Source organism: Taudactylus pleione, unplaced genomic scaffold, assembly GCF_031769625.1.
Source record: "Taudactylus pleione unplaced genomic scaffold, aTauple2 ptg000305l, whole genome shotgun sequence".
Lineage (NCBI taxonomy): Eukaryota > Metazoa > Chordata > Amphibia > Anura > Myobatrachidae > Taudactylus > Taudactylus pleione.
The window spans coordinates 11177742-11203793 of NW_028284706.1; the positions used below are offsets into that span (position 1 = coordinate 11177742).

The 26052-nt window shown below is 41.1% G+C and overlaps 1 protein-coding gene across 4 annotated transcripts in view; it reads right to left on the reverse strand.

Annotated features, from left to right (window-relative positions):
* CUEDC1 (CUE domain containing 1) overlaps nt 1-26052 on the reverse strand; it is a 165613-nt gene that overhangs the window by 50167 nt on the left and 89394 nt on the right. For all 4 annotated transcript variants that reach the window (XM_088442106.1, XM_088442107.1, XM_088442108.1 and 1 more), the window contains 2 exons: nt 4718-4844; nt 519-702 (listed from right to left, as the gene is read on the reverse strand). In XM_088442106.1, the coding sequence (XP_088298232.1) occupies nt 519-702; nt 4718-4844 (311 nt within the window). The remainder of the gene's footprint in view (nt 1-518; nt 703-4717; nt 4845-26052) is intronic.

Genomic DNA, 26052 nt, shown 5'->3' on the forward strand with positions numbered 1-26052 from the left:
ATATTGTTAATTGATTTTCTTTTCTGTTTATTCCCCCCCCCTTTTTTTCCTTTCTTCTTGTTCTATATATACAAAAAGTTGTATTTGAATATTTTGGATTTTTGTATTTGAAAACTTTTCTTAATAAATATTATTGATGTTAAAAAAAAAAAAAAAAAAAAAGGTCTCTCGTTCACTTTAGCTAGGCATCTTTTATGTGTTGCGAACACCAACTAACCGAAGTAAAGAATGTTACTGACTTTAGATTCAGTTAAAACAATGTGCACTCATTTAAATTAATAGCAATCTAGAAATTACATCTACTTCAGTAATAGAAGTTCAATATAGACAAGAAATGTATTTAAGCACCATAAACTATTACCCCATTTGCAAATAAAGCATTTCAAAATATCAAGAGAACCACAGTATAATATAAAATACGGTAGGTAACAGCAGATCAAATTCCTCAATATTGGATATTTGACATTTCATAGCCATGTGCGTATCTGCTGATGTCATCTAATGTTGTTTTATTTTACCTCTTTCAAGGGCTAGGAGAAATTCTCTATTCCTCTGTAGTTCTCTCATGAATTCTTCATTTTGTAAGAAAAGGGCAATCCTTTCATCCTGCAAATACTGCTTCCACTTTCGCTCCTGGTCCATGGAGCCGTCCTCTTTCTGGGAGTCTTCACAACGTAGTGAAGAAGTTCCACTTTGGCAGCTCTGAAAGAAAGAAAGAAAAAAAGAATAATGAAGAAACATTATTTGTTACTTAGTCTGTAATATTGTTGATACAATATGAAAGTCACCTGAGTAAAGCTGGGTACGCACTGAGCGATGTGTACCCAGCCAATATTTTGGGCCTAACAGGCTGACATATCGGATCCTGGGTACACATAAGAACGATGTCATGAACGACTGAACCACTCGTTCCATCCGTCAGTACACTGTATGGCGCCGCATACGATATCGTAAGCTTTGATCTGCTGCACATCAAATCTGACAGCATCGCATGCAACCACGGAATCGCGCATATCATGCATGTGCATACACACTGCTCAATATGCATGATTTGTTGTTCCGATTTAGCTCCAGTGTGTACCCAGCTCAAGTCAATTCAGGCACCACGATGAAACCAAACCAAGAAAATGTATTGCGTTTCATTCAGAGCTGGAACAGCCTGTGTGGTGTAGTCTCAACAAGTTTCCGAGGATCTAGACAAACCTGCAGGGCTGATAAGCAAGAAGCCCTAAGCAAGCACTCAATGTAGGGAGAGAATTCAGCTTAGTCCTTGAGGTCACCCACCCACCCAATTCCATTCTGTGTATTACTTGAGTGTGAATGATGTTTAAATGAATATACAACCATTGTGGACAGAACTCCTCAGTGACTCTTAGCAACCTTGTATTTCACAGTAGGAATATCATGCTCTAATATATATTGCTGCACACATATCCGAGTGATTTTCTTATGAAACTACTTTTATGTTTCTATTGTTTTAAGACACAAATTGTATCAATGATCTACTGGTGCAAATTGTAGTTTTGCACGTGCTTTTAAGATTAAACAAATGCTTTTGGGCACGTGCTTTACATGAGGCAAGGAGTCTTTCTCCATTATGATGAGTAAAAAGAGAATGTCAGCACATAGTGTTAATCAATAGAACATAGCAAGTAAAGCAAGATTCAAGGTGGCTATGTACCTAAATATTTTAAAAATAGATCATGTAGTCTTTATTTCAGCATTTTGTTAAAGTGATTCCCAAAATAAGCACAAAGTGTGAATGAGCTGTACTACATGAATTGTAAGAATGTATTAAGCAATGTAGATAAATTAATAAAACTGTAATAGATGAATCTATGCCAAAGTGTGTATTAGATGCGATGACAGACTTGTACCACTACCGCCAGGACAATGGAAGGCTATAAAATGTTTAATGTAAAAATATATATGTATCAATTTAATCCTAGAATAACCATACAGCTGGGACAGCAATAATATTCTCCAAAGGCAGTTAAAAGAAGAAAAAAAATCAATCATGTTACAGCGTGCAGTATATTAATTGGAAAGCAAGATTTAGTTTTTAAACGGATTTAGTTACAGAAAGCAGTGCTAAGTTCATCAACACATTTTATATGCCCATAATTCATTTCTGCAGTTTCATATTAATTTTCATTTCATTTCTGAAGTTTTAAACGTTTGTCCTACTTAAAGAACCACTAAACGAAATAAAAATGTTCAGATAAGAACCACAAAGGCAAAATATGTTGTTCAATTTCATCCTGACACTTCATTACAGCTCTTAACGCTGTAAGTATATTACAATCTGAAGCTAATTTGTAACTCCCCATCCACTGAGCACCAGGGGCCTTTATGTAGATAGTCTTTTAACAGAGGTCTTATAAGATTGCATGGCAGACGACATTAGTCGTTTTACCTCCTGACGTCAACACTAAAAGAGTTTTGGTGTGACATGCAACAGAGCCACATAAAGTTCTCCACTTACCGTAGGTCACCTCCAGCCACGTAAGTGTCAGTTCCTGTGCTTTATTTATTGTCATGCCAAAGCAGGCTCTTACCGGGAATTGGACTCGTGTGAAATTAAAGAATCGTTTTTCACAAATAAAATATGAACGATAAAAAAAGGGAAAAACTGAAATGTTTCATCAGTAAACAGGGTTTACATCAATTTTTCTGGAAAAACGGATAATACGTATCAATATCTACATAGTATAAAATAAAGGCCATCGCTGCGGTTTAGGCAGCTTTGGCCAAGAAAGCGATTGGACGTCCGTTTTTTCATTGACTTGCTTCACTAAAATCGTCATTGCTTGGCTCGCTTTTGTCATCCATACGGGTTGGGGTACAGAATCCCGACTGGGTTAAAATCCCGACAGAAGCAGGTAAGCATACTAACCTTTACCTACCCCTAAAAGCCATGGCCATATTAACAATGGGGCAGATGGAGCACAAGCTCCAGGCCTCCACATAAAAATAGGCCCATCATCAGCATGATGATGATCAGCTGGCTAACAGTCAGCCATATATTCTAAGATTTAAAATTGTACTTCGTTTTCTCACAAAATTATGCATTTTAATGTATTTATGAAGATAGTGGGGGTTGATAGTGTATGCCCCCAGGCCTATGTGGCCCTTAATCCGGCCCTGTGCCCACAGCCTAAACCTAACCCTCCCACAGTCCAAGATGCATGCAAAATATATTATCTGGGGAGAGGGGGCCAAACACATTAAAGTGCAAGTTTCCAACTGCACCTGCAAATTCCCAAAAGGGTTGTAGTCAGGTTCCTGGCGTCAGAATTCAGACAGGCAGCATACCAGCTCTCGAAGGTGAGTGTTAGGCACTAGGGGAAGGGTTAGGGATAGCTTAAGGGAGAGGACGGTTAGGGTTTGGTTGTCGAAGGGGATGTTTAGGGTTAGGTTGCCATAAGGAATGGTTAGGGTTAGGTTGTGGGAGGGGTAGGTTTGGGTTAGAATGCCCACCACCATGTGCCGGGATTTTGACTATCGGGATCCGGTGCCGGCATTGTGACCATCAGGATTATGATCGCAGGGATATTGTACCCAATGTACCCAACCCCCACAAAAAGCTGCTGCAGAGTATTTTGTTGGTAGTACCAAAGGCAGAAATATGGCTGTGCTCCTTGTCATCAGGTGCAGTCATGCAAAAATAGAAGCCAGCAAATCATAAATTTGCAGTTCATAAATTAATGCTTCTGTGATGTAACTTAAACTTGTCCAGCGCATGATTTTATATGTCTGTTGAGCAAGTGTAAGAACATGTTATAAACTTATGAAGGGGCTTTGTTTGGCAAACACCACTCAAATGAAAACAGGTGAGTAACTCCGGCGCTGAGAAGGGTACTTTATACATCAAAACTTCATGGCGACACTTTGGCTATACAAAACTAGTCCCTTACTCTCCATAAATGGGAGACAAGCAATGTAGACCTGTTATAAGTAGGGTCAGCACTTAGGATATTGATAGTAAAACACCCTCTTGTAGCCCAAACATGAAATATGGGCTACAATTGGCAAATATGGGATAACCCAACAATAAAAAACAGATAAACAATACATCACATGATTTATTAGTTAGAATATTGGCATCATATTATAACTCACTATTATCATGGATAAACAAAATTGAAAAATAAAAAAAAATTTTCACTAATGCATTTCACAGCACCTGGCCGCTTACTCAGGCAGTTTGGAATGAACCATTCAACACTGCCTGAGACAGCTGGCAGGTGCTGTGCCATTTTAAGTGAGAATTTTTTTTTTTCTTTTATGCTTTATTTTTTAAGCCCGATTTTTGTGATACTGTGTTTTAAAAATGTTTGTATTTTTAATTATTACTTTAACCATTGTTGTCTACAATAGTAGAACATTTTTTGGCTGCCTTGCTGGCACCCACTTTCCCTCTCTGTCACGCAGGGCAAGTACCCCTCCACCAGCCACATCCCTAGTCGTACCCATTTTATATCTTTATTAGTGAAATTTATGTTGGTCTTGTTAACGACCCATTCAGGGTCATTCATAAGTGAAAATTATATTAATTGACTAAGAAAACAAACTACTTACATACTATAGTAATATTTCAGAGAAAATTCAATGTTTTAAACAATTGTACATATTTCTGCTGCCATGCTAGTTAGGCACACCACCAAATATGTACTTCTTTGGTGGTAGCGTAACATGCCATAATCACTGTTCTCACCTGAATACTGTCCATCTGCTGGGGTAAAATGCGTAGAAAATCATCAGGCAAGTTTCCAAGGAGAGGGGGGTTCCAGTTCCTGCAGTGCTTCGGTACCTGAGAGCCACTGGATGTCAGCACTTCAGTTCTTGGATTCGAAAGTAAAAAAGTATAAAACAGAAATATAAATAGAAAGCATAATATAAAATGCTAATTAGAAAGGAGTATGTTATTCCTTAACAAACCGCAAATGTGCATTAGCAAATAAGCAATTTATTATATTATTATTATTAATAATATTCTTTATTTATATGGCACCACAAAGGTTCTGCAGTGCCTAATAAGTACATAAACACTTGAGCAGAACAAGAGCATAGTGACTTACAGTACAAGACATTGCAGGACAAGTACAAGATATATAAACAGAGCTGCAACAGCGGTCTTATCACTCAAATAAGCAGCAGGGTGGCAGAAGGAGGATTGAGGACAGATTGGAGTGGAGAGAGGTGGGAGTCAGGGAGGCCAGATAGGAGGTTACAGTAGTCCAATCTGGAAATGACCACTGAGTGGATGAAGATCTTAGTAGCATCCAGGGTCTGAACCTGGCAATATTTCTGAGATGGAAAAAGCAGGACTGTGAAACGTACTGAGGGCCTGATTCAGCAGATGACAGTTAGTATAAAAGAGGGGTAGTCACTATGTGTAATAGATGGACAGTTAAAGTAAGGAAAATATATACATGTGTGCACCCACTTGTAAGTAAGCAATCTTATGAAAAAAAATATATTAGGGTGCGTAGATAACACACTGTATATACCATTTCCTTACTTTAACTGTTACACATCTATTACACATAGTGACTACCTCTCTTTTATACTAACTGTCATCTGATCCCAATATGTCTCAAAGTAATGAAATGGTAGGCACCAGTGGTTTCTCCTTTAATACATACGAAATAGGAGACCTATTCTGCTATTCAGAACCGGAAGCAGAGAGTATACTTTACAAGGAAAAGTTATTTGATCAGAGTGAGGCTACTAACTGTGAGGAGATCTATCGTGATTTACTCAAAATGGAAAGAAAGGAAACAGATTATTATTATCATTGCCTGCCACTCAGTGAATACCATAGAGCTAAAAAAAAAAATCCCACGAGGTCTTAGGGTAAGAAATTGCCCCACAATTGGACGCAATGACCCAACTTTTTGTAAAAAATGGGTGGGTATTCTCAACAAGTGCTCTATGGACTTGATGCTTCTCACAATAGAGCAATGTACCAAGGAGATGAATGTTTGGAAAGAAAAAATTGCAGCAATTGAATTAATACATAAACTAATATTAGAATTGGATAACAAGACAAAATGCTACGATACATTTAATAACCAAATGCAAATATATAAAAGGGATCTTATCCAATTTAAGAAGGAAAAGAGGACAAAGGTTGATATTGACTATGATAACCATAGAGTATATAGGTGGACTGATAATGTCAGACAACTGGACCGCAGAAAACCGTTCTTCCATAGGAAAATGAGAGCAGAACGTGACCCAGAATCATCGTATGAATATACTACATCTGCAAGTGAACCTGAATTACCACAGGGGTCAAAAAACTCGGAGGGGACAACAGGAGTGATTACAAGAGCCAAAATAATAGGAGAAGGGGACGGAAATGTACGAGGAGGGCCACCAGTGGCAAAGTCAGAGGGCAGCACGTGGAGGAAAGCCTCCGAAGGGACGCAAAACCTAGTAATCAATCTCTCAACTTATCAATCAAAACCTTTCAAGGAAGACATATTGTCCAAAGGTCTCTCATTTGTACCCACGAATACACCGGATAAATTTGAATGGCAAATTGAAAAATATAAGCTTAATCGACAGCTGAAGCTGAAAGAGTATTTTTCAAAGAATAAATCCAAGCCTGACAATGAGAACTTATTACCAAACCAACTCATGAAACTACAGCCGAGGTCGACCTTTGATCCGATGTCGACAAACCCGACTATAAAACCCTACTAACCATTTTAAAAAACAACTGAATGATTTCCTACATGATGCAGCAGTGGAAGGACGAATATCTTCGAATATCTGGTAACTGCCCTAATTCCTGCATACCCCCTAGTACCTATTTTATACACCACGCCTAAGGTACACAAAACACTAATTAAACCACCCGGACGACCAATAATCGCAGCGGTAAAGTCTTTACATCAACCATTAGCTGTGTATTTGGACGCATTATGCCAACAGTGTATACAAGAACCGAAGAATTACTGACTATACACTACAGCATTGCTTCAACAACTTATAAATTTACCGATATTTACAGAGGACATACTGTTATGTAGTGTAGACGTAACAAGTCTTTACACGGTTATTCCGCATACTATTGGTCTACAGGCGGTTAGACGATTACTTACGGGACATTGCAGTTACAAAGGACCTGATCTGGACTTGATCCTTGACCTTTTTTCCCTCATTCTCAGTAATAATTTTTTATGTTTGATGGAAAGTATTATTTACAACTAGTTGGCTGTGCAATGGGGTCCAGTGTGGCCCCATCGTACGCCAAACATGTTTATGTTTGAGGTAGAGGATCATGTGTTTTTTTCAGGATTTAACCATTAGTAATAAAATTGCCTATTACGGGCGCTATATAGATGATCTGCTAATCTTTTGGCAAGGCACTGAACTTGAGTTCAGTCAACTTATTGACAGACATAATGCAACAGACCATCCTGTTAAATTTACTTACAATACTAGATCAACATCTATCATCAGACTAGAGAATGGAAGAATTACAACATCATTATATATAAAGCCCACAGACCGTAACAACATACTTCATATGAAAAGTTTCCATCCCTATTCATTAAAGAGGGGTTACCTTTCTCGCAATTATTGCGTATTAAACGCATTACATTAGACCTTGCTGTGGCTTTAGCTCAGATGAATATAATGATAGAGAAATTCTATGAGAGAGGGTATGATAGGACCCTATTAAATGAGGCTAAAGCTAAAGTATTGAAGATCGATAGGACTACGATACTATCTAAACAAAATAAAAATATTAAACCTAAATCACTACCTTGGGTAACTCAGTATAATACAGCAAGTGCAAATATTAATATAGTGTCTAAAAACCTGTGGGCCAGATTCAGACCCGCTCGCGAGCGATGAGCGCTCGCAAGCGGGTCGATGGTGCCCTAGTGCGCATGCGCACGACGGAGGGAGCTCCGTCGTGCGCATGCGCGAGACCCGAATAGCGACAGCCAAGCCGTCGCTATGGGTCTCGCACCAAAGGGGGCGTGCTGTCGATGGTGAGTGCCAGCACGCCCCCTTTGGGAATGTCTACCGTCTGGGGCCGGCCCCACTACCGCAGGGCCTCGTCGCAAGCCCGATGGTCGCGATGGTCTTGACCATCGCGACCATCTTTTTGGCTGCTCGCATAAGCTGTGGGTGGTCACTCCAATAATAGGTAGTACGGCCCTGATTCAGAGCGAGCGTTCTTGTCAGAGCATGATTCAATCGGACTCTGATCTAAGTTTACAGGATGTCAGCTTAATGGCGAGTTACAAGAGGGGTCGCAATTTGTGTGACTATTTAGTCAAGCCCGATATTAGTAGACTTAAAAGCCCCAATACTGGTAATTTTCTCATGAGCAAAAAGGGCTGTATCAGATGTACTTGCACCATCTGTGGTTTTATGATTCCCGGTGACACCTTCTCCAATCCACTATCAGGGAAGAAATACACCATCAATTATAGGATGACATGTAATATCAAATATACGGTATACTAAATTATATGTCCTTGCGGCCTATCTTACATAGGTAAAACTGAGCAGATGTTTAAAGGAACGTATAGGGGTACACCTATCCGCCATAAGGACCACATTAGCTAATGGTCACAGTGATCAGCCTACAGCACGGCATTTTGGTACAGCCCCTCATCCATTATCTGCGTTGCGCTATCGGATGATAGACCACGTCCCTAACATGGTTAGGGGAGGGAGATCGGGCTCGTAAACTATTGCAATTGGAGAGTAGGTGGATCTTTAGATTGGGGACCCTCGTACCCAACGACCACATTGGACTCCATAATTTCCTATGATATCTAAATAGATCAGTTGTAATAGTCGAATCATCTAGCCAGACAGTAATCTTTATACTCCTACATAATCTATGGATAGATATTGATTTAACAGATGTGTTAATATCAATTATAATTTAATAATTTATTAAATATGATTAAACCCATGTAGGTATCATATGCAGTTGATATAGAGGGTATGCGATCTACCAATGACAGACATATTATATTATATTAGGAGCTAAGTATTGACCTAATCTTGGATACCAATGTTGCTATGTACATGTGTTCCTTACAAGTCCAGTTTGAGGCATATATATACATATATATATATTTAATCTGAGTTCAGAGCGAAGTGCTAGATAGTTTTTTGTATAGATGTATGATAGTAATATTCGGTTTATAATTAATATGTTAGCTGTTTAGACGAATTGATACTTTATCAGTATGCCAAGGTATGACATATCAATACTAATAGTTATGTCAATAGTTCGTAGTTTCATTAATATGTAGCCGATATCCATCACGATAAGTGCAGTGCATCACAGCAGCGTAGTGTTTCTTGTTATGTATGTTTTTTTAGATTTGTTAGTATGTGTAGCTATGGTGATGGGCATTGAGTGATGATGTCACTCAGAGTGCGCCGCTGGTCCGGGTGAGCAGTCCCGCTTCTGGCTACGATGCATGAGGGTACACACGGGTGGTGCTACTTAAGGTAGGCATTTGTTTGTTGAATTTTAACCTGAGGATAGTGCCGTTCAGAGGCACTGAAACGTTGCTGCTGTACATTATGGATTACACATTTAAACAAGTACCAAGAGTGCCGCGTCTGGTGGTGAAGTATATATATATATTTTAGGGGTGTGCGCCGGACCATTTTTGCTGGATTTGGCTCTGATTCGTTGTTCGGCTTTGGATTTGCCGAACCTGCCGTGACTGTTTTGTGATTTTTTTTTTACAAAAATCGACAAAAACAGCTAAAAATTACATAATTTGGCCTTTTTTTGTTTCTAGAGTATTATTAACCTGAATAACATTAATTTACAGTAATTTACAGTCAATTTAGACCAGCTCACAATATTGCTTTCACCATTATTGGCCAAAGGCTGCAGGGAGCTGGCTGGTTACTAAGCGACAGAGCAGCGGCACAGACACCACAGTTTAAAGTACATTTATGAAACATTGCAACACAGCAGTGGCAGAAATGAAAGGTAGTGCAAAATGGAATGGTCCTTGGGACGTCCCACCCACCCAGTGGGGTACACAGCCAGCAGAGTCACAGTATTTGTATACACAGTGGGCTACAGGCCCAAGGAGTCACAGTGCTTGTATACACAGAGGGCTTAGGCCCAAGGAGTTACAGTGCTTTTAATTTATACACAGAGGGCTAAGGCCCAAGGTGCTTGTATACACAGAGGGCTAAGGCCCAAGGAGTCACGGTGCTTTTATACACAGAAGGCTGCTACCCAAGAAGTCACGGGGCTTGTATACACAGAGGACTAAGGCCCAAGGAGTTACGGTGCTTGTATACACAGTGGGCTACGGCCAACAGAATCACAGTACTTGTATACACAGTGGGGTACAGCCCAAGGAGTCACGGTGCCTGTATACACAGTGGTGTACAGCACCAAAAAAATAAGGGTGTTTTTTTTGTTTTTTGTTTACTTTTCAACTTTCTTGAAAGTTTTTTTATACTTTTTTTTGTACAGACAGCCACTTGTGAGTCTCTGGACACAGCCACTTAATAAGCAGAGTATAGCGCAGCATACATCAGCGTGCAGTGTGCCCCCTTGCACAGTCATATATATATATATATATATATATATAGATATAGATATAGAGAGAGAGAGAGAGAGAGAGAGAGAGAGAGAGAGAGAGATAGATATATAGATATAGATATATATATATATATTAGGGATGTGCAGGCTCGGATAGGTTCGAGTTTGCACGTGGAGTTCGGATTTTTCCCTCCAAAAAAACGGAACTCAGAAAGAGGCAAAACGTCATCTTACATGGACGAACATCATCATTCCTGGACTTTTGTCCAGGAATGATGATGTTCGTCCATGTAAGATGACGTTTTGCCTCTTTCTGAGTTCCGTTTTTTTGGAGGGAAAAATCCGAACTCCACGTGCAAACTCGAACCTATCCGAGCCTGCACATCCCTAATATATAAATATATATATATATATATATATATATATATATATATATATATATATATATATATATATATATATATATATATATATAGTCCATTGCTCTTCCTATGAAAGGTGTAAAAAACCCCAAGGGGTAGAACAAACCAGAGGAGGCACTCCCTTGAAGAATGAAAAAAATTTAATATACTTATAACATGTTGAATTTCAGTACAGAGATAAGTCAACGTTTCAAGGTCCGCAGACCTTTTCGTCAGGACTGTACAACAGTCCTGACTGGCAAAGAAATGGAACAACCTGTGGCCAGACATTTCAAACATGCTAGACACCAGTTATCATCTCTACGATATAAGATTATAGACCATATTCCAATGGATATCCGCGGTGGTGACCGCGCAAAACGCCTGAGCCAATTGGAAGCAAGATGGATATATCGATTGGACACTACTGCCCCAAGGGGTTTAAACAAAAAATTTTCTTGGAACATTTTTTTATAATACATAACTTTTTTTTCTTATTCCAAAAAATTACTTTGATTATTAAGAATTTTTATACTTTTCATGTTCTTCCCTTGAGTTTCCCTACTTCTTTTTCGTTACTCCTTACCCTTCTTCCTTTTTTTTGTTCTTTCTTCTCTTTTATCCACCTATGTTGTCCTCTTCTTCTCTTTATTTCTCTTTCTCTGCTCTAGCAGCTACTCTTCTCCTTTTTTCTCTTCTCTAGTTGTTTCTTTGCTTTCTCTTTCTTCTCTTTTCCCTTCTTCCATTTCCTCCACTAATTCCTCCCCCCCTCCACTCTCCCCTCCTCCCTTGTCCATCTTTGTTCTTCTGCCCTTAGTCTACTCTGTTCGCTTTTTTTGGATCTCTCTACTCTGTTTGTCATGTTCTTTGTTATACATTTATTTCTTTCCCCATTGTGGGATATTATACGTGGTTATTATATGCAGCTCTTATTTCTTTTATGCATAGTTCATCTGGGCAAATCCCCGTTTTTTTGCGAGACATGATGGTGACTTCGTTTGTCTTACCTTTACTGTGCATCTACATACGTTTGACATATATTTTTCAGCACTCGCTGCTACTTTGTTTCTGACATCCCTACATCCAGCCTTACCCTGTGCTATACAGTAGTCCTTTTCTCTTTTTTCAACCATGCACTGCTTTGTCAACACATTTCATTTTTTTAAAAAACACATTTTACGTTTTATTTCACACCACTCATTTCTTTTTCTTTGTATCCACAGCCGGATTGTGCGGCTGTCTGTATACACTGAACACACTCAGCTCTTTGTCTTCACTGCTTATCGCGGCAGCCGGGTCCCCCAATGAAGTCACTGGATGCGCGTCGGCGTTGCTGGGCAACCCTCTGTGGAATCCCCTGCTTCCGCCGGATGCCAGCCTGGACCTCGTGGCTGGGACGCCCGCTGCTGCCGTTCTTTCCCTTCAGCACCTTCCAGCACATACACACTCTAGTATTTAAGGTAAGCACTTGTCACAGTTCATTTGATGCCTGTTGTACAGTCCTGACGAAAAGGTCTGTGGACCTTCAAACGTTGACTTATCTCTGTACTGAAATTCAACATGTTATAAGTATATTACATTTTTTTCATTCTTCAAGGGAGTGCCTCCTCTGGTTTGTTCTACCCCTTGGGGTTTTTTACACCTTTCATAGGAAGAGCAACTGACTATATACTACTTGTTAAGGATGGCACCCCGCTATTTTGCATTTCTAGTTTGAGTGCCGAACTTTTGCATAATATATATATACAGGTTGAGTCTCCCATATTCAAAGAGATGGAGGAGTAGTTGTCAAAGGGCTAATATTTATGCATATGAGATTTTATATATATATATATATATATATATATATATATATATATATATATATATATATATATATGGGGTGAGCGGGTTCGGATTTCTGAAATCCGAACCCCCCCGATCCGAGTCAGGCTCGACTTTTCCCGCCTGACTCGGGTCTGAAATCGAGGCAAAACGTCATCATCCCGCCTTCCGAGTCTCGCGGGTTTTGGATCCTATATAAGGTACCCGCGTCGGCGCCATTTTCTCACTCGGCTGTGGACAGTGAAGAGGGAGGGTGGGAGTTAGGGCTGTGTAGTGTAGTGTAGTGCTGCTGTTGTCCACTACTTCAAAGTCCATAGGGGCTGGCTGTGTTGTGCTGTGCTGCTGTTGTTAATAGGGGCTGTGTCCGCTACTTCAAAGTCCATAGGGGCTGGCTGGACTGTGTTGTGCAGTCAGTTCTCAAAGTCCTGTGCAGTGTCCCAGTCCTAAAGGGGTGCTGTAGTGTTGTCCAGGGGGTGCTCTGTCCATCAGGGTTGCTCCCCCCAAGTGCTAAAAAAATAATATATTTTCTGTGTTTGTGAATTGTGTGCGCAGTAGCCGCACGTGCATCAACAAAGTAGTGCCAAGCGTGCGCCTGTGTCATAAGTAAAGGGCCGGCTGGCTTGACCGTTAAAGGGTGCTGTAACCCCCGAAAGTACACTCCAGTCCAAACCAAAAAAAAAATTATTTTCTGTGTTTAGCCGCACGTATATATCAAATCGATATAACATAAATGGAGGACCAAACTTTCTCCGATAAAAATAAAATAGAGAAAGATCAAGAACCACTTCCTCCTAGTGCTGAAGCTGCTGCCACTAGTCATGACATAGACGATAACATGCCATCAACGTCGTCTGCCAAGGCCGATGCCCAATGTCATAATAGAGGGCACATACAATCCCAAATGGCAAAGTTCAGGAAAATTTCCTTGAAAAAGACATTTAAATCAGCTGAAGAGAAACGTAAACTTGCCAATATGCCATTTACGACACGGAGTGGCAAGGAACGGCTAAGGTCGATCCCTAGTATGTTCATGACTAGTGGTTCAGCTTCACATGACGATGGAAGCCCTCCTCCCACTAAAAAAATCAAAAGAGTTAAGCTGGCAAAAGCACAGCGAAGAACTGTGCTTTCTAAGAAGATATCACAAATCCCCAAGGAGAGTCCAAGTGTGGTGGTGGTTGCGATGCCGGACCTTCCCAGCACTGGACGGGAAGAGGTGGCTCTTTCCACCATTTGCACGCCCCCTGCAAGTGCTGAAAGGAGCACCCACAGTCCACTTGCTGATATGCAAATTGAAGATGTCACTGTTGAAGTACAACAGGATGAGGATACTGGTGTAGCTGGCGCTGAGGAGGAAGTTGGCGAGGAGGATTCTGATGGTGATGTGGTTTGTTTAAATCAGGCTCAGGGGGAGACAGTTGTTGTCCGTGGGATGAAAAAGCCCATCACGGTCATGCCTGGGCAGAAGACCAAACATTCCACCTCTTTGGTCTGGCAATATTTCTATCCAAATCCGGACAACAACTGTCTTGCCATATGTACCATATGTAAAGGTGAAATAAGTAGGGGTAGGGACGTCAACCACCTAGGAACATCCTCCCTTATACGGCACCTGCAGCGCGTTCATAAAAAGTTACTGTCAAGTTCAGAAACTTTGGCTAAGACCGTAAGCAGTCCAGGGACACCTAAATCCCGTTGTCCTGTTGTATCCAAGCGCCTGCAAACCACACCGTCAACTCCCTCCTCGTCAATTTCCTCCTTAGTCAGGATCGGAAGTAGTCCTGCAGGCCATGTCACTGGCATGACTGACTCTCCTATCCGGGATTCCTCCGGAGGATCCTGCATTGCTACGCCTACTGCTGCCGCTGCTGCTGCTGCTGGGAGTCGTTCATCATCCCAGAGAGGAAGTAGGAACACCACTACTTTTACTAAACAATTGACCCTCCAACAGTCCTCAGCGAGGAGGATGAAGTACGACAGCAGTCATCCTGAAGCAAAACGTATAACTGAGGCCTTGACTGCTATGTTGGTGTTAGACGTGCGTCCGGTATCCGCCATTAGTGCAGTGGGATTTAGACAATTGATGGAGGTAGTGTGTCCCCGGTTCCAAATCCCGTCTAGATTCCACTTCACTAGGCAGGCGATACCGAGACTGTACAGAAACGTCAGAAAAAGTGTCCTCAGTGTCCTGAAAAATGCCGTTGTACACAATGTCCACTTAACCACGGACATGTGGACAAGTGGAACAGGGCAGACTAAGGACTATATGACTGTGACAGCCCACTGGGTAGATGTATCACCTTACGCAGCAACAGCAGCAGCATCACCAGTAGCAGCATCTCAGAAACGCCAGCTCGTTACAAGGCAGGCTACGCTGTGTATCACCGGTTTCAGTAAGAGGCACACCGCCGACAACCTCTTAGAGAAACTGAGGGAAATCATCGCCCAGTGGCTTACCCCACTTAGACTCTCCTGGGGATTTGTGATATCTGACAACGCCACCAATATTGTGCGGGCATTACATCTGGGCAAATTCCAGCACGTCCCATGTTTTGCTCACACAATAAACTTGGTGGTGCAGAATTTTCTGAAAAGCGACAGGGGCGTGCAGGAGACGCTTTGGGTGGCCCGAAAAATTTCTGGCCACTTTCGCCATTCAGCGACTGCGTGCCGAAGACTGGAGCGCCAGCAAACACTCTTGAACCTGCCCCGCCATCACCTGAAGCAAGAGGTTGTGACGCGGTGGAACTCAACCCTCTATATGCTTCAGAGGATGGAGGAGCAGCAAAAAGCCATACAAGCCTATACATCCACCTATGACAAAGGAGGGGGTATGCACCTGACTCAAGCCCAGTGGAGAATGATTTCCGTGTTGTGCAAGGTTCTCCAGCCCTTCGAACTTGCCACACGTGAAGTCAGTTCAGACACAGCCAGCTTGAGTCAGGTCATTCCCCTAATCAGGCTTTTGCAGAAGCAGCTGGAGAAAGTGAAGGAGGAGCTAAGACGGAGCGATTCCGCTCGGCATGTGGGACTTGTGGATGAAGCCCTTCATTCGCTTTGCCAGGATTCCAGGGTGGTCAATCTGTTGAAATCAGACCACTACATTTTGGCCACCGTGCTCGATCCTAGGTCAGAAAGAGGCAAAACGTCATCTTACATGGACAAACATCATCATTCCTGGACAAAAGTCCAGGAATGATGACGTTTTGCCTCTTTCTGAGTCCCGTTTTTTGGAAGGAAAAATTCAAACTCGGCGTGCAAATTCGAACCTATCCGAGCCTGCACATCCCTACTTTAAACAAAGTTTGTGTACATTGAACCATCAGAAAGCAAAGGTTTCACTTTCTCAGTCATGCTAAAAATATTCCGTATTTCGGAATATTTGGATATGGGAGACTCAACCTGTATATATACATATATACATACATACATACATACACACACATATACTATTCTTGACTCCTCCATGTTGTCTTTTAAACAACATGTTCAGTATCTTCGCAGTCCTGCCTTTTCCATCTCAGAAATATCTCCAGGATCAGACCCTCTTTCACCCTGGAGGCAACTGAGGGCCTGAATCAGCAAAGAATGCAACTGCTATCGCAGCTGCATAATTGCACGCAATGAATCTCTGAAAATATGCTAATGTACGCCAACGCTCAGCCAGCATAGAGACGCCCACTGCTGCCTTCTCACATTCATATTACCTCGCAGTCCTGCGTATACATCAGCCCCTCATGCACAAATACAGCAGGTCTGACCTGTCTCAGAAATTGCAAGTCTCATCGCACGCAGTGAGTACTCAAGCAGCGTAGACAACCGCAGTGGCTAATTTATGCACGCCCATGCTACAGCGTTCAAACAGACAGGCACGCCGGTGTTTCTGCAACCACTCTCTCTGCGATGGATTCCACAGTGCGTCCATAATCGCAGTGCGCTCGCCACACAGTCGCAGTGCATACACAGTACGCAATCGGCCTATCTGAATACGCGGTTGCAATTGCGATCCATGCAGAATCAGGCCTTAAGCCCTCATCCACTCCAGGGACATCACCAGACTGTAACTTCTTACCTGGCCTCCTTTTCTCCCAGCTCTTTCCACTCCTATCTGTCCTCAATGCTACTGTTCAGCTCATCTTCCTCTTCAAACATACTTCCTCTACCCCCCCCTCTCCTACAAGCCCTAAACTGGCAACACCTCTGCTTCAGAACCCAGTTCAAACTCCTCACACTCGCTTACAAAGCCCTCACCCAATACTCTCCCAACCTTATCTCTCTTCACACTCACGCCCACTTTGCTCCACAAATAAATGCTATTTCTCCCCCAAATAATTACTTCCTCCCACTTCCGACTCTAAAAAACTTTGTCTGTGCTGCTCCCTACCCCTGGAACTTTCTGCCTCTCCCTATCAGGTTCTCTACAAAACATCAAACGGGCTCTCAAGACTCACTTCTTTAACAAAGCCATCCAGCTATCATCATAATCCACTACTCCATGCTCACTGTATCTTCCTTCTGTGTCAGCACTGTCTGTCTACCCCACCATGTTAGACTGTAAGCTCTCAGAAGCAGTGTTCTCTTCCCTCAACACCACCTATCCCTGGGTTCTACCACCCTGCTGTGCATTTGGGTATTACGGCTGCTAATACAGCAATTTTTATAATCATGTCCTCCTAGGTTCTGTAATTTTTTTGGTAATGTGCAGTGGTCCCCTTGTGGTGTTATACAAATAAAGTAAAATAATATATATACAGTGTGTGTGTATATAAATATATATATATATATATATATATATATATATGTGTATGTTGGGTACGGGATGCCGGCGCTCAGAATCCAGACGCCGGCATCCTGACTGGGTTACAACGCGGACACTTACCGATAAGTGGGCTACGCCTAACCCTACACCTAACCCTCCCTTCCGCAGACTAACCCTAAACCCCCCTCGCAGCCTATACCTCACCCTCCCCCCCAATCTAAACCTAATCTACCCCTCCCCCCACAGCCTAACCCTAACCTCAATACTTACCATCGGGATGTCAGTGGTCGGGATGCTGGCGTAGGATCGTAACTACATTATATATATATATATATATATATATATATATATATATATATATTTTCAGACACAAATACAGTATAAATGCAGTACATACATATATGCGTAAGAACAGAATAGTTTGAAATAAGTTCTCACGCTGTCTGTAAATAGTCTTTCAGATCTGCAGGGAGTGAGAATAAGTGCCTTTAATTTCTGTTCCCAATTCAATGAACTTTGCTTTTATCTATTTACAGCCCAGCAATAGACCTTGTAGTCATAATGTAATTTAGGGCAGGATTAAAATAGCTGCGAAAAGCCGCAGGTTTGCAAAATGTTTTCGCCAATGGAAACTTTTCGGACGAAATGCGTTTCGTGCAATCCTATTGCCGAAGTTTTCGCACATGCAAATCCTCCATGGGCTATAACTGGCGAAACGTTTTCACCATCTTAGAGAAGGTGTGCAAAATCCATAGTTTGCCTAAAGTTGTCGAGACTTGGTTCAGAACCCCTTGGGACACCCCACTCATGACTAATTAGGTAAAATTAATGTTTAAATAGCTTCATTTGGCAAAAAATTACATGTCATATTTGGGGTGAAAATAAAAAAACAAGTGTTGAAAAATGGGTTTAAAGTAGTGGGATAGCTATTTTGGGGGCTGTAAGATTGGGACAGGTGTTTTTAGAATTGCAGGTCAAGTGACAGGTGTATTTTTATTTTTTTTTAAATGCACTTTTATGACAAATATTCTTACACCAAATATTATGTATCCCCAATTTAACTACAACAATTATTTTCCCCAAAAATATTGCTTCCTATAATTTTTTCACTGATAGAAAAAAGCGCATATAACAGCCAATTGACAATTTAAGAACCTCAAGTACTTTTATTAGGGCCACTAATACACCTCTCTACTGATATCCTATATTAGTTAGCCTTTGTATGGGGTGCAGACAGATTTCCCCAAAATCTGTTGTACTTTCACACCATGAACAATTTTTGGCAAACACTACATCGCGTCTTTTGCAATAGGATAGTGCGAAAAACGGTAGCGCGCCTAGGCAAAAGCCATGGAAGAATCACACTAAAACCCCCGAAAAGTGCGAAAATGTCACTGATTATTGAGTCTAACTGAATTCCCTCATTAGTGTTTAACTGCACCCACAACGCTTCCATCAGAAATAGCATAGTGCTGCTCACAACTGCCCCAGTAGCATATGAGTTGGTAGCAGACTTAATTTCTGGCCCATCTTAAAAAATAGGTCTTTCAGCCTCAATGTAATTGATATAAGATGCAATTCATTGTCTACAATACATTTTGCCATTACATGGCTTACTAAGTTCCGTTAAGTATATATATCAGAATGGTTATGTATGAAGTTGTAAAAATGCAAATACACAGACATAAGAGTATAAGTTTTACACACACAAAACAGTACATGCTGGGATGGTCACAAAGTGACAGTAAGTAGGACACCAAAGTGATTTTTATTTTTTTACTTTTTCAACATATGCAGACAATGTTGGCCTGTAATACCACAAATGGTCACAGAAGCATCTGAAAGGAGGCACATCCCAAAGTCTAAAATGAATGTGTACGAAAAAAAGACAGTGAAATAGGCACAACAACCTAGGCAATGCACATCCCTATTTTCGCAGCTTTGAGAAATCGGGACCCTCCTGCAACTTCCAGGAGAGTAGGCAAGTATCATCTATGCATGTCCAGCGATGTCTGTCACAGTGCATACAAAAGCCGCAGCATGATTGACATACTGGTGACATTCGGTGTCGGTGATAGTGAGTGTTCCAGACGGGGCGTATCAAAACAAGTGGTTGCATCCTCAGACGCAGCTTCACTTGCCCCTGCAGCTTGATCTTGACGGACATCCTGAGTAACCTCTGGGTTACTCATGTTCATGCAGCTGATCCGATGCTGTATCTTCGGACGTAGCAGCGGATCAGAGGAACCTGGCAATGGGCGTCTTATTGCGCAAGATGCCTCCTGCATATCTCATACATCTCTGATCAGGCCCAATGACCTTAAATACCTCTCACACGCAAAAGTTATCAATCACGCTTTATTTGCATTTCTAAAAAAAAATAAAAAGCCAGACTTTGTCGCTGATATTAAATTTATTTGAATTTAAAATATCAGTGATATTTTTCGCTTGATGTTATTTGAAATAGTCCTGTACAAAATGCTTATGCTACTGATAAAAGCAGAATACGGTTTAGCACAAGGTCACGACTATTCGGTTGCTTAGTGATTTCAGCTGATTGGAATGCAGAGCTTTAAATTACAAAACAAACACCAGCACTTCTAGAATGTAGCAGCAGGTGGCAGTATCTGTGTATATACATGGAACCAGAAGGAATGTATTTGTGTTTGTGTTCCAGGAACAGTATAAATTATTATTACATTTTATTTATAGGGCGCCACAAGTTGTCCGCAGCACCGTGCATAAAGTGTCCATACACGGTGCAATTTTTTTACACAATTTGGCCGTTTTCGACCGTTCGTAGCAACCAATTGTGTAAAAAGTGGCGTTTTCCTGGACGATTATGCTGCACATCCCCGATGCAGTGTATTGGCATTGTAGGTCAACTGAACCTGAAGTAAGATTTTGACCTATCGTGTACAATGTGACAAACATTGTACGGTGTTTGTGCACATCATGCACGATAGAGATGCATGTAGCACGGACCGGGGAGGTCCGTGCAACATGCATCTGTGTCACTGACACAGAAGCACAGACGGGTCAGTTAGACCCGGCTGTGCTGCTGTGTATTTCAATGACACATATGCACGCACAGACCAGGAGATCCGTGCGACTTGCATCTGTGTCATTGACATAGAAGCACGGACGCGCAGTGAGACCCATCTGTGCTGCTGCGGTAAAAAAAAAAATCTGTGCAAAATAAGGAAAAAATGGAGTCGTCCACCCCCGCCAAAAACACGGGGGACATACGTCATTTGTCCCCCATATTTTAGCAACCAGGGCTGGCTGTGCCTAGCCCGGTGCTGGTTGTGCTTAAGTAGAGGGGACCCCTACGTTGTTGGTCCCCTGTATTTAAGAACAACCAGCACTGGGTCAATAAAAAAGCCCGGGGTTGGTTGCTCTTTTGTAGGGGAGGGACCCGACATTTTTTTTTTTTTTTTTACTGCAGCAGCACAGACAGGTCTCTCTGATCCCATCTGTGCTTCTGTGTCAATTACACAGATGCATGTAGCATGAATCTCCCTGGTCCGTGCTACATGCATCTGTGTCATATAGCACTCGCTCTAATGATTATGCACGATAGCTTGGGTGATCATCATGCAGCTTTTGCTGCACATCGTTCACTTCAGCTGCCGGAGAGAGTTCAAGGGCGATTGTGATTTGTATACGTTGCAATCTCGTATGCACTGTGTATGGGCACCCATACAGTACAGGGTACACAGAACATTACATTACATAAATTAACCCTAGTGTGTATGCGCATGTGATAAGGAATATAGATTGTAAGCTCCACTGGGGCAGGGACTGATGTGAATGGCCAAATATTCTGTGTAAAGAGCTGCAGAATATGTGCGCGCTATATAAATAACTGGTAATAATTACAATGCAGTAACCAAAATATAAACAGAGCACAAGTAACAATTAGCAACACAATTCTCCATACACAATACAGCTGGGAAGCAAAAGGCTGTCATTGAAGTGCTAGAGAAGAGGGCTGTGAGACAGTAGGGAGGAGGACACTGCTCCTAGGAGCTTACAATCTATAAATAGTTCTATCACAATGTTTCTCTCAGCAAAAATAACAATATTGGTAAATACCCTGATATTTCAATATTTACTTCATATGTATACTTCTTATCTGAAAATATAGGGTGCTAATTATAATTATGTATTCAGAAGTAGTTCAAAAATAAATGACACATTTCATTATGTTCTTGCAGCATGAATAGAGTCACTGAATCCAAAGAAGCATGGAATGCTATTGTATTAATACAATGGAAGCGTTTTCAAGTGCTACTTCAAACTCTTCCATTATGTTAATATAATAGCAAATCCATAAAATCTCTCAAATACCAAATGTGTTCAAAAAAACATGGATTGTTTTCACACTCTTATCCCTAAACCAAAGCACAAATGTTAAAGCTGAAAGCACATGTTACTGCATCCTAAGGACATCTCAATAGTTAGTATCAGCACAACGGCACAAAATGGCATACATTTTACATATAAAGTATTATTACCTGGACAATGTAAGTCACATCGCTGACTTGTTTCCATTAATACCAATTTTACACCGACGTGAAAATCCCGGCTCTTTGCATGTGAACGTACATGAACTTGGGATTTTTGTCAGTGTAAACGCATCCGTCCAGGACCAGCGACCCGGGGATCCAAATCAGGTAGCTTGCAGGGTTGGCCACGGGTCATTCCCATGTCACCCTGCAGTGTAAACGGTGCAATCCGGGTCACGATGTCCCGGGTCATGCCGCATGCTACCAGAGTGGCTGGCTTCAGTGGCGCTTGGAGATTACATCATCTCCAAGCGTCCACTACAACGCCAGAAGATCCGGGTCACTGCAGACTTGGCTCCGGGGTGAACGGTGTCGACCCGGGCATACCCCGGGTTGGCGCCACAGTGTAAAAAGGGTCTGTCCGGGGTTAGAAATGTGTTCCAAATCCCGGGTCAGACCCAGGACTTTGGTGTAAAAGGGGTATAAGAGAGATATATCACTGTGGGTATGACGGATAGAATGAACTACTCTGCATTAGCCACTCCCTTCTCCTCTGCATCACCTCTAGAGCTCTAATTTAATGACTCTTTTTTTCAATCGCTGTACACTGTATATTTGTTACTTTTTTCCTTTGTGGTACACAGGGTAGCATTTGTGTCTTAGTGAATGTAACTCTTAATCTTTCACAGTTTTCCATGATCAATCACTTGTGTTTTAACTGCAGTAACTTGTAGATACCTGCACAAACCACCGACGCAGTCAATTATAAATTAAATTAAGATCTTAATTAATTATTATAGGCAGCATCCGCCGTTCTGTGTAAACTGCGTGTTTTTCCACAAATGGTATTGCAAGTAAATCTAGTTTGTACTATTTAAACTTAACATTAATGGAGAAAGTGAACTGCATGGGCTAATTGATGGCAGCAGATTCATCCTGCACCATTTGAAGCGTGTTACATATGTAATAAAAAAAATAGGGATAAAAAAAGATTGGTACAATGATGAAACAGGATACATCCTACCAGCCTAGCAAATCTGCCATCCTAAAAGCACACATCCACTAATAGACATCAAAACAACTGCGCGATTACGACATTGTAATCGTGCAGTCGATTGTCAGTCTGAGATGAGCCTACACTGAACGAGCAGATGTTCAGTGTAGGCATATCAATCATCTCCCAACATGCCGAACCTGACGTTTATTGTCAAGTTGTCCAGCATGTTTGCCCGATGATAGGTGTCTAAACGACCAGGGGGAGCACGCATCGCTGGTCGTTTTAGACAGTTTTTTAAACGATTTGCAAACGATTAATGAACGATTGAATAACGATATCGTTATCGTTCAATCGCTCAATTTAATCGTCTAGTGCATGTGTGCCTTAAGTCCGGGCCTACAGGGAGGATAATTCGGTAGTATCAATGGCTAGCATATAATATTTCATTTGAATTATAACCAGAGAGCTTCATTTAAAGTCATATGCACATATTTTTTTGCATGTAGTATCTAAACATCTATAACATGCGCCATGGCCCGAACGTAAAAGCTTGTGATTTGTGAGGACCGGTGCAATTCCGGTGATATAGCAGCTAGATTTAAAGCTGTAATAAATCTCAAAGGCAAAACCAGGTTGATTTAGCCTTAGAATTAATTACAGTTTTATATCTAGTAGTTAAATCGCAAAAAACCTGCTGGTCTGTGCAAATCACAGGCTATTACATTTTGGGTTTGTATTTATGTTGCAAATGATGAGGCAAGAAAATTTATGTGTAGCAAATTTACAAATCGTTTTATGATGTTTAGAATTAAAAGCAATATTATACCAATGAGCAGAACACAATTAATTCCGCATATTTTTACAGAGATTGTAGATATATGTTTGAAAGTCAGCTGACATAAAAAAATAATTATAAACCCCATGCTAAAATAGTACAAATACAATTGTTTTTAAAACTGTTATATGATCAAATATGCATGGATTATTAATTTAATTTACTTAAACAAGAGGTATAGTTATTTGGAGACATGCTGGTAAAACATATCTGATGTTTAACATTAAAAATAATTGCTATTGAGAATGTTATTACATACTTCCCAACAATTAGAGTCGGGATATCATTTTTTTTAAAGCAACACCTGAGTTGATGATTGCTCCTGTCCCTATATGCGATTGGTGGTAAATTCCCACAATATTTATTTTCTTATTGGCACGATATACGGCAGTAAGAAAAACAATATAATCATCAGGACTAATTCCTGAATAATGGTAAATATACCCCAAAAAGTTAAACTGTTGCGAAACATTTTTTTTTAAAAGTAAAATAAACGGTTATAAAGATGGTTTATTCCCATTTAATCTTCCCTGTAAAGCGTAATAGAGGGAGTGAGATGTTTTTTAATGTGGGACAAACAGGTTGGTGAGAGGAAGAGTTTTTGCAAAGAAAAGAATAGCTGTATGTAGGTACGTTGATTCAAATAAAATAGTGTATACTATATAACGTCTAACGTCACTACTTGTTATGTAAGTAAATATAGCTGCATGATTTTTTAATATTAAATTTTATTTACAAGGTGTCACATGTGGTCCACAGCCCCGTACAGATTTATATATATTTGTTGCATGTTCAGTACTGGAATGATTTTTGGTGTACTCTCCCTACAAATCAGATTCATTGGTTGGATTTGGGGAAATATCCAACAACTGGTGCACGGCTTTACTTGTGTGGTTCCAGCAATGGCTTAAACATATAATAATAAATCAAAAACATTTGCTGGAGACTCTGGTTCAAATGGCTGTGTCTGCTTATAACCTCGGACAAGTCACTTATTCTCACAGGCACAAGAAAACTAAGCCATATTGAATTAAAATACCATGTTTTATATTGTGTGTAATGTAACAAACAGCTTAGAACATAATGGAGATACTATTACAATAACTTTCAAACATTTTAAATTAATGAAGAAAGGGCAGATAATTTTTTTGTAATATCCCTATTAGATTTGTCTTATGGAGTTATGAAAAAAACCATACGGCTTATAATATTACTACTGCATAACTTCACATACATTTTATAAAGTGGAAACCACAATAGGGATCAAAAAGGGGATCAATGCATTTCCTTTGTTTGAATGAAATAACTATTTCTTATCCTTTTCTCTTTTAAAACAGACAACCCCCAATCCCTCATCCCTTCCCCAAAGTCCCAGGGAGATTAAATGTGAAGATGGGCAGAGATGGAGGGCTGGGAAACAAAGACAATCTTAAGCATTAAAATCCTCTGACAGAAAAGGGTTTCAGTTTTTCAAATGGTGACTTGAAACTATGATATGCAGCCCTGTACGGGAAGCAGTCAGAAAGCCAACAATCGAAATGCCGACCGCCGGCTTCCCGACTGTCAAATCCCGGCAGTGTACTAATGACAGGCTTCGAAATCCCAACGCCCATCATTATACCTACGCAGGGAGCCCGACGCCCCGGCATACCAAACAAAGGTAAGCAGGGCGGCGGGTGCGGACAGCATCGGGGGGGAGGGTGAAAGGGCTCCCAAGGGGGGCTTAGGGTCAGGCAACCCCCCGGGAGGGTTAGGGTTAGGCTAGGGGAAGGGGAGGTTAGGGTTAGGCACCCCCAGGGGGAGGTTAGGGTTAAGCACCCCCCGGGAGACTTAGGTTTAAGGCTGCAGGGACGGGTGGGGTTAGGTTTAGGCACTGAGAGGGAGGGGGTTAGGGTTAGGCACCCCTAAGGGAGGGTTAGGGTTAGTTATACTTACCTAAATCCCCTGTTGGGATTTTCTCTGCTGTCGGTCTGCTGGCGTCAGGATTTGAGCCACCGGCCATAGGGCCGGCGGTCATTCATACTGATTCCCCCTGTTCTTACATATTACACAATATAGTATAGGGAAGAGAAAAGTTGGCACAGCACAAGAATACATATATAAAACATCACTAATAATAACACTGTACAACAAATTAATACTTTTAATTTGTTTTCTTTGT